We start from the raw sequence: 17,788 nt of genomic DNA on the forward strand, positions 1-17,788 counted from the left end.
CCAGTGTTTTCTGTCATAATGGTTTATTTCTAAAACCAGAAAATATAATTATTTGGATATATTGTTCATCTTGAACTATAATTGCTCCATTTATTTAAACATACTCGGTGATTCATAAAGAACGGGAAATATTTAAGCTGGAGAAACCAGACACTAAAATATTATGATTGAGCTAAATTTCAAATGTTTCATAATAAAAATTGGCAGTTTTAGATTTTTTCACTTGACAATTACGCATTGAGACGTTGCTCCTAGAGGACGCTAGTTTCACCAGGTTATTTAGATAAATGGAATCATATTACTTTTATCTGTCGAGTTATGGTTAAAGCATGATGAAAATCTGTAAGAATTTTTAATAGACTCTTGTTTAGGCCATCTAATTCTATAGGTGTTTGAATGATTTGCATTTACAAAGTTCAACAACTTTTGAATTGGGATTCAATCTAACTGGACCTCGTTATCTAAACTTCTTTCGGTATTTATTTTGCGTTGCCAGTGCGCCAATAATTACATAAGCAGTTTCATCAACGACTTGTTTGGCCATCAAACCCTCTGGACTTCTCAATAGGGTCGTGCTTGGAGGATTTGGTATTCGCTGAAAAAGCTCATTCCTTGTAGGAGTACGGGCAGAATATACAAGGAGACGCGAATACCTTTAGGAACTATGGTTTTGTTTATCATTCAAAAACATTTAAGTGCATTGTAAAATGTATTGAGGTGGTTGGTGGACAATTCCAACTTTTGATTTGAAGTTTTTTTATCAATATTATTTTAAAATATATATTAAAAAATATATATATTAAAATACCCTTCGAGCTTATCACACAATTCATTAAAACAAAATGGGACAAAATTAAACTACACACAGATATTCCTCTCAATGAATTTTTAGTGGCTTTAGATTTTACACTAAAATCCATATTTTTTCAATACAAAAATGTGTCGAAGGTTGTGCCATGGGTATGTCAATTTCAAGCATAGTAGCACCACTTGTTATGGAGTATCTAGAAGAAAATGTTATTAAAAACATTCAATTCAATTTACCTTTTTTTTATCGATATGTTGAGGACATCATAACTGCAGTTCCAAAAAGAAAAACAGACTTATTGCTAAACTCCTTCAATAATTTCCACAAAAAATTACAATTCACAATTGAAATTGAGAACCAAAATACTATTAACTTTTTAGACTTATCCCTACATCACATACAAAATGAAATAAGAACAAGTTGGTATACTAAGAAAACAAAATCATCACGTTATCTTAATTTTAAATCTAATCATCCCCTAGCCCAAAAAAAATCCGTGATAATAGGTCTCGCAGACGGAGCAATAATGTACAGAATATAGACCAGACGCAATTGAAAAAGCAAAACACGCACTTGTATAAAATAATTATCCCATAAACTTAATTAATAATATCTTTAATAGACGTACCAACATATTTTATAACATAAACAAAAATCCACATCAAAATCCTCAAAGAAAATATATATCGCTACCATATATACCTGGATTATCAGAAAAACTCCAAAATTTACAAAAAACATATCTTTTCACTAAACTCAAAGTAAAAATTCCAATTAAAAAAAGAAGTAATATATTATATAAAATTCCATGCTCTAATTGCGACAGTGTGTATATAGGAGAAACAAGCAAACAAACAAACATATATTTAATTTTCAAAAAGTTAAAGTCCTTTTAACAGAACCTAACACCAAAAAAAAGAGAACCGTAACAAAATATATCATTCAATTTTAAACTAACAAAATTAAATTATCCAATATATTTACTAATAAAAAACATCCGTACCTGCTGTGCATGCCATTCCAATCCGTATAAAGTATTCGCTGACAATTTTTTTTTTTTTAATATATTAATACAACGTCAAATGTCATCAATTGTTATATATTTCACCTATGTAAAATAAGAATATTTTGAAAAAGATCGAAATTACGATCGAAACGTTAATAAATATTTAGAAGAATCACATTAATTGTATTCGAGAAACCGAATACCCAAGAGAAGGATATATATATATATATATATATATATATATATATATATATATATATATATATATATATATATATATATATATATATATATATATATATATATATATATATATATATATATATATATATATGTTATATCCGGAAATCCTATTGTCCACATGGGTTAAATGCCACCGACCTGCAAGAGTGCAACGATTGCGAAAACGTCGTGTCAACGATATGTCGCAACATCCGCAGCCGTCGACCCCGTCAACGTCAGCATAAATTTATTATAAATACGAATTTCTATTGTAAAACGTTGTCTGATAACATTCTCTCATCACGAGGTTATTATGTCCATTTTTAGTTTGATTTTAACGGTCTGATAACATTCTCTCATCACGAGGTTATTATGTCCATTTTTACTTGTATTTTAACGGTCTAATAACATTCTCTCGTCACGAGGTTATTACGTCCAATTTCATTTTGATTTTTATTTTAATTTAAAGTTAATAAATATATTTTTTTAAAAAGTTATTTTTGAAAAGTGAAATATAAAAATTGGCGCAGTCAGTAGGATCCGTTCACGTTGCTAGAACACGAGTATTCTAACTAGTGACGGCGGATTCCAATCCCTTAGACGGAAAGAAGAACCATCGCAGCCCAGTCGTGCCGGAACAAGGAACCTTCCATCACCGTTTCGAGAGGCAAGAATTCGGAGTAGGATCTGTTCACGTTGCTAGAACACGAGTATTCTAACTAGTGGCGGCAGATTCCGACCCCTAAATCTAGGGAACAACGAAGACAGCCCATCGTACCGGAACAAGGATAAACCCATCAACCGTCTCGAAAGGCAGCAATGAAAATAGTACTGTAAGTGTTAAGAATCGTTACGAATAATTTTATTTTTAATTTGCAACATTGTTGAATTTACTACGTTCGATTACCCAAGGTTGAAAATTACCTATTTATTGAATTTCCCAACGTAGAATCGTTCCGTGATAATTATTTTGATTAAATTTTAGTCTCCAAGTTTAACTTGGCAATATTTAAAACAAAAAAATAATTGTGTTTGAACTTCTTATAAATTTATTTGCTTTTTCTTAAAACCTAAAATAATGGCAACTCAATCAGACGAACCTAGTACAATGCTGGAAGTTGAACCATATAAACTTTCGGAAATTTTCTGTATCGTACCTGAATTTGAGGGCGACCAAATCTTTTTAGGAAATTTTATAAACGCGTGTGATTGTGCTTATAATATGGCAACGACGCAACAAAAAATTCTTTTAGTGATTCACATTAAAAATAAGCTCCGCGGTAAAGCAGCTCAATTAATTAATTCTAGGAATCCTGATTCATATCTAGAAATAAAGAAACTATTAACTCTATACTTTGGTGATTCTAGAGATTTACCTTCCCTAATGCATGACCTTCAACGTCTTAAACAATTGCCCAATGAATCAGCATTAACATTTTTCAATCGTCTTCAAGTCCTAAATGCGAAAATGCATTCATGTGTTCAAAAATCCCCCACATTAGGATCCAAAGAGCAAAAGGATGCTCAGATATCTTTAATTGAGACTATGACCCTTAATACACTTCTTACAGGTTTAGAACCTAGATTAGGTCAACTCATTCGTGCTAGTAATCCCACTTCACTTTTAGAAGCCCAAGCAAGGATTCGTCGAGAACTCCAACTCTCATATTTTGAAAATCAAAAATCTGTCAAATTAAATTCTCCTAAATTGCATTCTGCGAATATTCGAACCCCTCTTCAGCAACCTAAATGCACTTTGTGTAATAAAATTGGCCATACTTCAAATCAATGTAGAAGTACGCATCAGCATGTCAAACCAAATTTTTCGCAATATCCACAGCGACCTTCTAATTGGTTCCAACAAAACAACATTAGCAACAATTCGAATCAAATACCGATAAAATCTTCAAACTCTTATCCTAAGCCACATTTTATGAATCCAAACCCGCAGCGAACTCATCACGTAAACTCAAACTAAAACTAAAAACTAAAAATTTATACTATATTTTTGACGCTACGCAAAAATTCAAAATATTAATAGATACAGGCGCAGGTATTTCTATCTTTAAATATAAAACCGCTGAAAATTACAGAACACGAGTTAAGGAAAATATTACCATCCAAGGTATAACAAATCAAACACTTTTTATTAAAGAATCCACACTTATTCCATTCACCGATAACGACAAACATAAAGTCTATCTTTATGATCTTGACATCGAATTTGACGGAATTCTCGGTTTAGATTTTCTTGATCGCTACCAATGTATAATCGATTTAAAGTCCAAAAAACTTATAACGAATTTCAAAACAATGCCTTTGCATAAAGTAGGACACGAATCTGTTCTTCCCCAAATTTGTAAAAAACCTGAACAAAATATTCAAAATCGAATTTCAATCGAACCTAGGACCGAAAGAATTTTCAAATTAAAATGTAGTTTAACAAACACAGACGCTATTCTCCACTCTCAAGAATGTGAAAAAGTTAGGTTACCTAATGCTTTAGTTAAAGTAAATAACAAAGGTGAATTTTTTACTACTGTTATTAACGCTAATGCAATCCCAAAAACTATAGATTTTTCAAATTTATCTATCGAACCTTTTAATACAAATCCTAACGAAAAAGAAATAAATAATATTTTCAATTTAAATCCTCAACCTGTTGATAGGCGCGGTATAATTCAATCCCAGTTACGCACCGATCATTTAAATGAAGAAGAAAAAGAATTAATAACACAATTATGTCTTGATTTTTCTGATATATTCTATTTAGAAGGAGATCATTTAAGTTTTACTAATGAAATTAAACATACTATTGAAACGAACAACGCCAGACCGATTTTTACCAAATCATATAGGTACCCACATGTCCACAAACAAGAAGTAAAGTCACAAATCAACAAAATGCTCGAACAAGGAATCATTCGCCCTTCCACTTCTCCATGGTCTTCCCCTGTTTGGGTTGTCCCAAAAAAATTAGACGCTTCTATGAAACAATAATGGCGCGTAGTCATCGACTATCGCAAACTAAATGAAGTCTCTGTCGACGATAAATACCCTCTTCCCAATATTTCCGATCTCTTAGACCAGTTAGGCAGATGTCAATATTTCACTACTTTGGACCTAGCCTCTGGGTTTCACCAAATTGAAATTGATCCCAAGGACGTTGCTAAAACTGCATTTTCAGTTGAAAATGGTCATTTTGAATTTCTCCGTTTACCCTTCGGACTAAAAAATTCTCCATCCACTTTCCAACGTGTCATGGACAACATTCTCTTAGGTCTTCAAAACGAACTATGTCTCGTTTACATGGACGATATTATCGTTTATTCCGCTACCATACACGAACATATACAAAGGTTAACTGATGTCTTCAAACGCCTTCGTGGTGCAAACCTCAAACTCCAACCTGACAAGTGTGAATTTCTTCGAAAGGAAGTAGCTTATTTAGGGCATCTCGTGACCCCAGATGGAGTCAAACCCAACCCTGAGAAAATAGACGCTATTCAAAAAATTTCAGAACCAAAATCACCAAAAGACATTAAATCCTTCCTTGGTTTAGCCGGTTACTACCGACGTTTTATTCCCAATTTCGCTAAGATCTCAAAACCTTTAACTAGACTTCTCCAAAAAGACACACCCTTCATATTCAATTCAGAATGCAAAAATTCATTTAATGAGCTTAAAAACGCTCTAATACGTGACCCAATACTCATTTATCCAAATTTCGAGGAAACTTTTGTCCTAACCACCGATGCCAGTGCATTTGCCATTGGTGCAGTTCTTTCACAAGGTCCCATTGGAAAAGACCTTCCCATAGCATATGCCTCTAGAACTCTATGTAGTGCAGAGACGAAATATTCAACTATAGGACGGGAACTTCTCGCCATAGTATGGGCAGTTAAATACTTCCGCCCTTATCTGTTCGGAAGAAAATTTACTCTCGTTACTGATCATCGTCCTTTAACTTGGCTATTTTCGATAAATGATCCTGGTAGTCGTTTAGCTCGATGGCGTCTTAAGCTTGAAGAATACGACTATACCATTGTGTATAAGCCCGGTAAAATAAATAAAAACGCAGACGCTTTATCCCGTGTTAAAATTAACCATATTCAAGATTGTGTCGATCTCCAAAAGAAAATTTTTATCCTTGCATCTAATAACGATGACATTCACAACCGACCATCCACAAGTAAAGAAGAAATCGTTCACGTTGACAATTCTAATAATTCAGATATCGAAGACGACACAGCGGAAGTTACAGAAGAATACAACAACTTCGCATACCTTCACAAAACCACATCCCTTATAGATTATTCCAAAATAGAAACCTCTAATTCGCAACTTCTCGACAAAAACCACAAAGATATTGTCACTTTCTTTTGGCAATCAAAACTTGATGATTTGCATAACAAAATAATGGACGATATTTTTGAAGAAGATATGAATTTTACGTTTAACAAAATTAACATTTTTTCTAGCAAAACTGTCAAAGGCAGGAAATATTATATAATCCCTCTTCCATATGACAATGAAACTGTAGTTCAACATTTATTCTATATTTTATTCACAGCTAAAAATGACTTTGATCTTTCAAAACTGTATTGTATTGAAAATAATTTACAACTTCCAATATTAGAAGTATTCTCCTTTATATTTTCCGAAAAGGATATAAAACTAAGAATCTGCCAAGATATAGTTCGAACTCCCGATCAAGACGAAATCCCTATCATTTTAGACCAATACCATTCAGGAAAAAATAATTTACATCGCGGAATCAACGAAACAGTTAAGCGCATAAAGCAAAAATACAATTGGCCAACCTTGACCAAAGATGTCGAAAACTATATTAGAAAGTGCGAAATATGTCAAAAAGTCAAGATCTATCGTAAAAACCTCAACACACGATTAGTTATCACAGAAACTCCTAAAACTCCTTTTGAGCGCATTAACATCGATATTTTCGAATTCCCAGTTCGTAATTACGCCCTTACCATAAGAGACGAACTCACAAAATTCACCCAGGCATATCCAATAAAAGACAAAAAAGCTTCTACAATCGTTACTACCCTTCTTCTCTACTTCCAACATTTTGGAACTCCTCTTAGAATACATTGTGACCATGGCCGGGAATTTGATAACGCCCTCGTCAAAGATCTTTGTCTTTTGTACGATATAAAGTTAACTTTCTCCAGCGTTAGCCACCCACAATCTAATGGATCACTAGAAAGATTCCATGCCACGCTCACAGAAATGATCCGAGCTCATAAAGCCGAAAATCCAAAAGAACACCCCTTTCATGCTCTTCCATACGCAATAATCTGCTACAACAACACAAAGAATAAAACGCATGGTTTTTCCCCTTATGAACTAATATTTGGGCACACTTCTAGTAGACCTCCAGAAATTCTGTATAATGAAGAACAACTCATCACCAAATACATCCGAGACCTAAATAATCGCATGCAGCATTATTACAGAGTCGCGCGTACCCGCACTGATCAACAAAAACAAAAATCCAAAGTAAGATTTGATCAAGCAATCTCTAGAAATATGACTAAATATAATGTAGGAGATAAAGTTTATGTTAAGGAAACTCAAATTAGCGATAAAGCTCAGAATAAATTTAACGGTCCGTATGAAATTCTTGAAGTATTTGAAACTTCAGCCACTGTCAAAAATTTAACTACCGAACAAGTTTCAAAATTCAATTTTGACAAGTTTAAACCTTATTACGATTAGATTAAATTTCTTTCAGGATCTTGGGACTGATCTCTACAGTCGCACCCCAATTCCTCATTACTCCAGTAAATAATACAGTAGGCATCTTCTACCATGAAGAAAGTAGTTTAAGAACATCCAACAACAAATGGACGCTGCTAGTATATAAGGAACTAGAACCTCTGCGAGAAGCCATACGACATAATAATAAAATACTTTCCTCTCTCACAGAAATGTTAGACGATTCTTCTCCTCGTATGACAGCCTTCAAAACAAGTATCCAAACTCATTTTAGTCTTCTAACCAGAATTGCTGACTCAGTCGAAGAAAAATTTTCAGAAATTACTATCGACACTGAAAATTTTAATTTTAGAACTAAACGCGGTTTAATTAACGGTGTAGGAACTATTTTTAAATCAATTACCGGAAACCTAGACTCTACAGACGGCGAATACTTTAATGAATGCATAGATAAAGTAACTAAAGACGAACACGAAATCGAAAAGCTGTTAAAAAATCAAATATCGGTTACATCATCTGTTATAAAATCTTTTAATTCTACAATTCAAAGTCTCCGAATCGACGAAGAAACTTTCAATCAGGATCTAACTCAAATTCAAAAATCTCTCTATGATATTTCGGACACCGTAGCATTTTACGAAAGTCAGATTAAAACACTTAATCTTTGCGAAAGCCTTATGGAAAGTTATGTATACCTAGAGTCTTACCTCAGCGATATATTAAACGCAATCACGTTCGCACGAATCAAAGTTTTACATAGTTCTATTATTTACCCACGAGATTTAGTCATTTCTCTTCAGGAAATTTCAAAATCCTTGACAAAAAATAATTTACCACTACCACCCTATACTTCGAGCATTGCAAGGTACGTAGATATTATGGAGCTAGAAGCATTTCAAACTGAAAATAAAGTTGTTTTTGTACTAAGAATACCCTTAATTGAGCCTGAAATATACACAATGTATCGTGTTTTACCTATTCCAATTTTGGACAATCGAACACGATTATTTCATATAATTCCATCAACAATAAAATATATTGCGCGTGATGACGATTCTTTACTCTATGTACTACCTGAAGATCTAAAAAGCTGCAAACAAATTCGCGGTAAAGAAAGAATCTGTTTTAACTTAATGCAATATCCCATCGATAGAGAAGCCCTTTGCGAAGCGCAGTTGCTTAGACATTCCGATCGTGTTCCTGTTACATGTAAATCTTCAATCGTCTTGGCCTCCGATTACAATGTTATAGAAATCGACTTTAATTATTGGTTAATTACCGTATCCGAACCACTACCAATCTCCATTAAATGTGGAAAAAGAGACCTCGTAGCCGAAACGTTAAAAACTAATTCTTTACTTAAACTACAACCAGATTGCAGTGCATTTATTCGAAGCTCCAGAGTACGAGCTAAATACTTTGTCGAAGAATATAAGAACGTGACCTACAAGAGCCACGCCGTGGAGATTCCATATGATTGCTGTTCTCACATTCCAGAGAAGTTTCAACCCCCAGAGTTGAAACCCCTGAAGCTTAATGGGGGAGCTGTTATATCCGGAAATCCTATTGTCCACATGGGTTAAATGCCACCGACCTGCAAGAGTGCAACGATTGCGAAAACGTCGTGTCAACGATATGTCGCAACATCCGCAGCCGTCGACCCCGTCAACGTCAGCATAAATTTATTATAAATACGAATTTCTATTGTAAAACGTTGTCTGATAACATTCTCTCATCACGAGGTTATTATGTCCATTTTTAGTTTGATTTTAACGGTCTGATAACATTCTCTCATCACGAGGTTATTATGTCCATTTTTACTTGTATTTTAACGGTCTAATAACATTCTCTCGTCACGAGGTTATTACGTCCAATTTCATTTTGATTTTTATTTTAATTTAAAGTTAATAAATATATTTTTTTAAAAAGTTATTTTTGAAAAGTGAAATATAATATATATATATATATATATATATATATATATATATATATATATATATATATATATATATATATATATATATATATATATATATATATATATATATATATATATATATATATATATATATATATATATATATATATATATATAAATACATATAAATCTTAACAAAACGTCTGCAGGATATCATATATAAAACCGACGCAGGAGGAACCCAAAAGTTTTGTAAAAAGCATATATATATATATATATATATATATATATATATATATATATATATATATATATATATATATATATATATATATATATATATATATATATATATATATATATATATATATATATCAACCCAGAGCGTAGAGAGGAGTTTCAAATTCGTAAATGTAATGTCAAAAAACCAAAAACCGACAATTTTTATTATTATACAATAAAAACTTTCACAATTAATAAGAAAATTCAGAATAAAATTTAAAGATTGAATGCCCTGCATTTCTAAAACCATCGACGTAATATTCCGGTGTCTAGTTTAGATATTGCCCATTCTTTATGAATCGCCCTGTATATAATTATATAACAAATATTATGTATTATATAATAAAATATACATATTATGATTCTGATTTTTCTTAAAAATTTAATTCTCATATGTGTAACCGCTAGACATTCTACAATTCAGATGGCCTTCTATCTTTGTTTGTTTATATAATTACATTTATAATAGCCTGTAAAAAAGTATAGCTAGAGGTGCAGGTGAAGAAATAATAAAATTGATATGTACTACATGATTCACAAATAGATCAAACTGGAAGGCAAGTTACATTAGTTTTGTGCAAAAATATACATAGGATAGTTCTGAAATTGCAATATTTATTACTATCATGTAATGATTCAAATTGAACGAACGTTGGATCGATATGTGGGTCGAAAAGGTATCTATCACAAATTTTGAAAGCACTGTACGACGCTAAATAATAAATAAATAAATAAATATCTCTTAGTGAACGACTCGCGAATTTTCATGTTTCATGAATGAGGAAATGAATTTTCAACCTTGCCACACCATGGTATAGCAAAATATTACGCAAAAAGAGTTTCGACAACCGTTTATTAAAACGTTTCTAACATCAACAAAATAAACCAAAATCTATTTTAAATAAATGAAAATAATGTTCCGATGATAAGCGTTTGTATGTAAGACTAAAACGTACGATCAAAAGTTAAAGTTTTAAAGGTCTCCACCCTTTTGCAGCGTTCCACCCTCATCTAGATTAGCTTTCCAATGTAGCAAGAAACATGCGGGCCGGTCAGTATATTTCAAAGAAATAACTAGCGTGTTCTCAGGTAATACGGAATAAATCAATATATAAATCTCTCTGGATATCATCATTTAGCTTTTGTGGCGTAGAATTTACGTGTTAAGAAAATGGATAGGGCGAAACAGGCGGATATATAGCGCTTACTATTGCTGGAATGAATAAAATGAACCTGCCCCGTTTTGCTGCAGTAAGTTTAATATATTGCGCCGCAATTACAAAGGGTAACGGATCGATGCAATTCGTTAAACACATGTCGTTGTTCCAAGGACAGTGGAAGGACAACCATCTTTAATTTCGTGCGATATGCAAATCTCACAAAGATATCGACTTGTGGCAAAATCCGCGGTCAAGGATATTAACGGATCTTTCGGCAGGATGAAGTAATGATAGCGATAATCGAGGCAATAAGATTTAGCATCGTGCGGGGTCAGCTACTAATATCGCAAAAGGCTGACGATTAATTTTTGGAACAAATCAGAAGTTTAATCAGTTCAATTTACGAAAGGGAGTCCCTTATCACATTTGCCACTTTTTCTTCAGTACTGAAAAATGTTTTTAATTTTAATAAAATCACACATTCACTCGATAATTGACTATTTTTACTCAAGGATACAGCAAAACGGCTACCTAAATAATACACATTAGATGGAAATCGCTAGTAATGTTTTTTTTTAATATCTATCACGGATAAGTCTAATAAAAAAGGTTTATTTATTTCTCAATTTTCAACTTTTAGCATTTTTTAGGAGAAAAGGGGTTTCTCATCCTTTTCACTAAGTGGTTGATAATACCTACCAAGTTCACGCTGGTGCTAATGAATAATGTATACAGGGCGTTATTTAGTAAGTGTCCAATACACAATTATTTTTCAAGTATTTTTAAGTTTCTATAAATATGTGGTCCAAAATGCTTCGTTTTCGCGGTACAGGGTGATAAACTTTTAAGTCTATTACAGTTTGCTCTGTATAATTTTGTATATAATGCAGATTTCTAAAAAAAAAGTATTAAATTTTTTATGAAGAATATGAATTGCTTGAGTATTTTTAGGTGCAGAAGTCGTAATAGAAGTCGCTAGGAGCAACTGTTTTCGCAATATTCTGGTTTGAAGTAATCAATGATTGTGTTTTTCAAAAAGGCAAACAAATCCAATAAGGAAAAACGAGGCAATCAGCATGAAACACAAGAGTACCGAATAAAAAGGCGCCTCATATTATGCAGCTCATTAGTCACTACTGCTTTGAGTTTTGGACTTTTGAGGGTCCTTCAGCTTTCCGCATACTATTTCTTCCCAACACAGGGCTACCAAAAATTTACCAACCAATTACATCATTTCCAAAGATCAAAACTTGTGAGATACTGACGATATACCATGAAAAGCGACAGCTATTTGCATCGTCCAGATGTCAATAGGGTTTCCTGCCTTTCTTACATCTCTTTAAAGTTAAGTACCAATAGATAATAAAATGGACCACTTTAAGAAAAACAATAGCAGACAATGGCGTGGTGTTTGCTCCATTCCACTGGCCAAGATTTTTGACCCATGATGTTCTTTGGCGACTAGGACCACACAATTAATGTTTTGTTTAACTTATTGCACTGGTAAAATACTTCAGCTGTCTTTTTTTATGTTATCAAGTACCCTTCCTTTGTTCATACGCTGCAGAACCGTTTCATGAGTCACTCTGTCTACCCACGATATCTTAAATTTTCTTCAATAAGTAACGTAGAATAATATGACGAAGACTGAAACTCTGTTTTTAACACATTGAGGTACTAGCCATATTTTTGTTTTTGCTGACGATTATCCTTTTGCATAGCATTTGGCTATGGTCTGTTACTGCTGACACGAGCGCTTATAAATTATCTTTGTCTGTTGCTAGTAAGAGGTCGGTGGATTTCATATTGTTAATGATTAGATGATATACTTCTCTTCTGCCTTCAACATAACAAATTAAACGAAATTAAATAAAAGGGATATCAACACTCGCCTCCTCAAAGTTCTCTCATAATAGGCACTTCTTGAGATGTCTGGTCGTTAAGTCTTATGTCAGCTGTCTGATTCCGATACAAGTTGGCCATTATCCGAATACCTGGACAATCCAGGCCTATATCGTACATTATAGCTATCAACTTATCATGTTGAACAATGTCCAAAGCTTTCTCGTAATGTCCGAAGCAGGCAGGAGAATCTGGATGCCAGACAGCGATTCTCTTATTTCGAAACCGCTTTTAAAATCCAAGGACAACTTCAGGAGATGAGAACATTAAATAATCTCATTATGTACAGATAAGCAGATCTTCAATGGACTTCCTCAGATCATATATGTAAGTTGGACTTGCATTATTCAATAGTAGATATGCAGTGCGAACTAGAAGCACGAAAACTTTTCTTCCGTTACTTTATGAAATAGATAAAACGTCTCAGGTCGTAAATCGTTTCTTTTCCGCATTGCCCAGCTTGATTAACTCGCCAAACAAAACCCGCAATTCCAATACAATCTTAACAGCCAGGTGGACCACTCCAAACAAAACCGAATTAACGGAGTGCAACCGGCGCCCCCTGCTTGACGCTGGCAAACTTTCCGAGCTGTAGATTAACCCAAATTAATTTGCTATTCTTTAAACACCGACCGAGGGCGCTGTATACACAACTCAAACACGATTTGGAGGGCCTCTTAGAACGAGGCTGCCGCAACGGCCGTTTTATACCGAAACATCGGTCATCTTTGCCCGAGAGTTGGTAAATGTTCCGGTCCTTCTATGCCGGGGTGTGCAAATATGCGATTGGTAAACAAAACTCTTGTTCAAACAAAGGACGCTGCAGGGAAATAAGATTTTCTGAGGCAATGGACGTTTAAGTTTGTTTTGATGGGTCTTCTTCATATGGAGGTCATCAGATATGTCAGTTATCGGAAAGGTTTATTTGTTATGGCCCGGAGCAAGGGTCTTTGGTATTCATATGAGCAGAAGTCAATTAAGCTAATGAATTTGTTTTCTCTCTTCGTACTCAGTTCGCAAGGATTTTGAAACGATCCGAAAAGAAAAAGATGTTTAGTATAAAATTCTGGCTGGCTGTCAGCAGTGGGACACAGAAAAAGAATAAGTAAATTTCAATTAACGCTCCATATTGTTGAAGGTCCGATTTTCTACGATATTGCATGCTGAAATGATTCTGAAGTATTTAAATTTCGTAAATTTATAGAGATTAAGACAATGGATGGCCCTTGTCAGTACAAAAAGTCTGTTTATTTATTCTAAAAATTGTAGATATTATTTTTTATTTTACCTGTAAATTCCACCTTCAGAGATATGAGGCAAGTTGTCTTCAATCCCGATTTCCCAAGAAACATTTGCGGTTTTCTCACCACTTAAAGATGTTTCAAGATGTACTTAAAACCACCATGAGGTGGTTTTAAGTACATCTTGAAAAATGTCAAATCTTCTTCACCCGAGCTCATATATGTTTATCCACTTTCTATTGCACAGCCTCTCTGAGATAGTTTTGAAACTACGCTTTAGTCAATATTAAAATTGCCTAAACTCCATACAAATCTTTTTTGTTTTGGCCAATGTTAAATCATAATTTTGTATAAGTTGCATATATTGCATATATACTAAAGTATATATTATATATCATTGGCATAATATGTCTTAATTTCTTCGACTATATGCATATTTGTTACTGAAAGCATTAAGAAACAGGTACAAAAATCAGTTTACTGTTAAAAGGGCTCATAATGGCTCGAGAAAATAAGCACCCCTTTGGAAATAACTCATTTATTTATAAATCCGAAGAGGTGCAAATTTTAATTTGGCAATAAATTATTTTCAAATTGGAATATGACAACTGAATTGAAGATAAAAACATGTTTTAGCAAACAATTCACTCCAATTTAGATTTTTATAGGATGATAATCTTTGATACAATATATATAAATATAAAAATAAATGTAAACATATAAATTGCTTTAAGTGTAAAATGTTTATATTGAAGCTGTTTTAAGACACCTAAAATAAATACAGAGCATCGTAAAACATATTTAAAACTATTTTGACTTCAAAATGTTTCTTGGGATATAACAGTCCGGTCAGGAACCTCACCTAGATCTAGAATCTAGAAAAAATAGACAGAAGTATAAACAGTTGACATCTCCATAGCGTAAAGTGCAAATTTTTCTCACATTTAAATTTCTACTATGAATTTTTCACTTCTACAAATATTTAAAAAGTGTCTATAATATGTTCCTTCCAACGAACAGCGTATCAGTTACTATGTGAGCAGGTTCCTGCACAGTATTTTTAGATATTCTAAATCGCTTTTTAAATTTTTTGTTATTAAACAAAGCATCGCTTTCCCTTATTACAAGTCTCTCTGGTGGACCATCCTCTTTACTGCTTGAATCACACGTGTTGTCAAAGTTAGCTCTATCCACTACTGGAAAAGCTAATCCAAAATCATAAAACGCGAACCCAATAAAAATCAAAATAATTTTAAAAAAATTTCATACCTAACAATATAACTGGATTAAAAGTAAAGAATAAATTTATTCATTGGTTTGAACTTCTTAGTATCAGTGATATGGAAATTTGTTAATTATGTATAAATGTATTTTTATATAAAAATATTTGTTACGTTATCTCCACGCCATGAGCATTAATAGATTGAAGCGACCTGACGATGCAGCATACGTCAAATTTCCAAAAGCTACTAATTAAACCGTAATTATGTTGCGGGGCTCTTTTGAGGGGCGTCAGTTTTCAAAATCCAATAGACCGGCACTTATTCCAAATGCTAGACGGCTGTAATGTATTTACTTGTTTTATTTTCATTTCAGGTGAGTACCCGATCTTCAAACCATTTCCATTCAACCGAAAAGCGAAGATTTTATCTTTTATGAAACAGAACGGCGGGGTAGCGGCAAACATGAGCCACCACACAGAAAAAGTCGGATACTCATTGTTCCGATTTTTATCCGAGTCAAAGAGCGTTTTCGAGGGGTTTTTCATCTAATAGTAAGTTTGTAGAAGCTTATTTGGGCGAGTTCATGCAAAAAGGGTTGCTTTTTAAGTTCGGTCGGCTGCAGTAAGAGAGATCCACCGTTCGAAATAAAACGGAATAGAATAAGTATAAGGGCGCACAATATGTTCCTGGAATGGTGCATAATTGGATGGTTTGGAACAATGCATCCGCTTTGATCTTTGGCGAAAACACGTTGAATCGCGATTGCATATTGATAACAAAGGAAATTTGATAACCGTGAAACAGTTGTAACGATATAAAAGAGACGGAAATTTGTAATAGTTTATTGGTGATTTGATGCGGTGCATTCTGTGATGTGACGACTCTATAGAAGTAACGTAATATTTGTTAAATCCAATTGTGATGCAGCGGGCAATGTTTTGTCGCTTTCATTGAAAACACATGCTATGAATCGAACCTGTGGTGGGAAATCGATACTAGTTTACAGCCACAACGACAACACAAATTGTGGAGGCGGGTTTCGCTAAGCAAGTCAGCATCATCAGCAGATGATAGAGACTAAACCAAGTTAATGATTTATAGTCAGGTGCGATCATCCTTTCGTGACCGTAGATATTCAGGAACTTTTGTCAACTCCTTATTATATCAGATTGACAATTTTTCCATCCAGTGAAATAGCGATAAGAGTCTAATATCCTAGTATGATTACTCTTTATATCACGGGTACCTTTTTCTTTCGAAGCTGCTGTTCGGAACAATTTAGTTTGCTACTTTTCCAGACCGTGTCCTTAAATTCTTCAGCCAGGAATCTTTTCTGCGTCCAGGGACCCTCTTACGGTTTATTTTTCCTTGAATTATCAGTTGTAATAAATCGTATTTGTTTGAGTATTCATCCTGTGTAGAAATTCTTTGTTCCGTATCTTGTAGGTCCACGATATATGCTTAGCATGGGACGATATGACCACATCTTCATTTTCATAAAGAATTTTCTGGCTTAGACATTTGATTTCCGTTTCTTGTCTCCAGTCTATGATTACGCCCAAGTATTTATATCAGTAAATTTGCTGTATCTCTTCATTTCCAATTCTTATTGATATTTGAGTGTGCTGTTCGCGTTCAATTACCATATATACATTGTTTTTTTGATGTTCATTTCTAAGCAATATTCATTGGTGATGTTCGACAGTGTCTGCAGGCTTCAAGTGCTTCTGCCAACAATAAGTTATGATCCGCTTATCCGATGTTATTGATGAGGATTCCGTAGATGTTAATACTCACATGAATGTCCTCCAAAGCCTGCTTGGAAATGTGCTCCAAGTATATATTAAACAACAATGGTGAGAGAATGCACTCCTCGCTGAATCTCAACATAATTCGTTGTCTGAGAGTCTACCAACCCATTTGCTATTTGATTCCTGTATAATTTTGTTATTAAATGTTTATCTTTAAAGTCTAGGTTTAGATTATTCGGCAGTCTTCATAACGCTTTGGGTGATTTACTTTTGGTAAGGTAACGAACGTCGATTTTAGATTGATCACTTTGTGGGTATATTCGTTACAACACAATTTTTAAAAAATTCTGGATTCCTCCTACGTCGTGATCAATCGAACTTGCTGAGTTCTCGCAAATTATGGCTTCTTCAAAGCTTAACTGATACTGGTTTGCGTTTCTACTCTGTATCTGTTTATATACTATTTGAGGGAGGTTGAGCTAAAGGAGGGAGAAGAACATATTGGTGATAGGCAAAGCGCCGTGGTTAAGATT

The 17,788-nt window shown here is 33.7% G+C and overlaps 2 protein-coding genes across 4 annotated transcripts in view; both read left to right on the plus strand.

The window, feature by feature from the left end:
* Window positions 1–17,788, plus strand: part of LOC132697907 (heterogeneous nuclear ribonucleoprotein C-like 1) — a 445,425-nt gene that overhangs the window by 49,234 nt on the left and 378,403 nt on the right. Inside the window, exon 2 of one of the 3 annotated variants that reach the window (XM_060663660.1) lies at window positions 15,946–16,055. The exons of the other annotated variants lie outside the window; for them this stretch is intronic. The gene's annotated coding sequence lies outside the window, so the exon portion shown is untranslated. The remainder of the gene's footprint in view (window positions 1–15,945; window positions 16,056–17,788) is intronic. 3 annotated transcript variants of the gene reach the window in all.
* Window positions 2,531–16,053, plus strand: LOC132698673 (uncharacterized). The gene is made up of 4 exons (XM_060664865.1): window positions 2,531–2,869; window positions 7,795–8,721; window positions 10,976–11,067; window positions 15,878–16,053. Exons 1-4 carry the CDS (start codon window positions 2,856–2,858, stop codon window positions 16,051–16,053), a joined length of 1,209 nt encoding a protein of 402 aa, XP_060520848.1. The 5' UTR covers window positions 2,531–2,855.

The sequence above is a fragment of the Cylas formicarius genome, unplaced genomic scaffold, assembly GCF_029955315.1.
Source record: "Cylas formicarius isolate icCylForm1 unplaced genomic scaffold, icCylForm1.1 PGA_scaffold_2__14_contigs__length_35257938, whole genome shotgun sequence".
In the NCBI taxonomy this organism is placed as follows: Eukaryota; Metazoa; Arthropoda; class Insecta; order Coleoptera; family Brentidae; genus Cylas; species Cylas formicarius.

Bases quoted from the DNA above. Each gene is read 5' to 3' on its own strand.
- LOC132698673 (XM_060664865.1), top strand. The intron at 8,722-10,975 runs GCCTGAAATATA...ACCCTTTTGCAG, and splicing joins CTAAGAATACCCTTAATTGA to CGTTCCACCCTCATCTAGAT. The intron at 11,068-15,877 runs GTAATACGGAAT...TTTTCATTTCAG, and splicing joins AATAACTAGCGTGTTCTCAG to GTGAGTACCCGATCTTCAAA.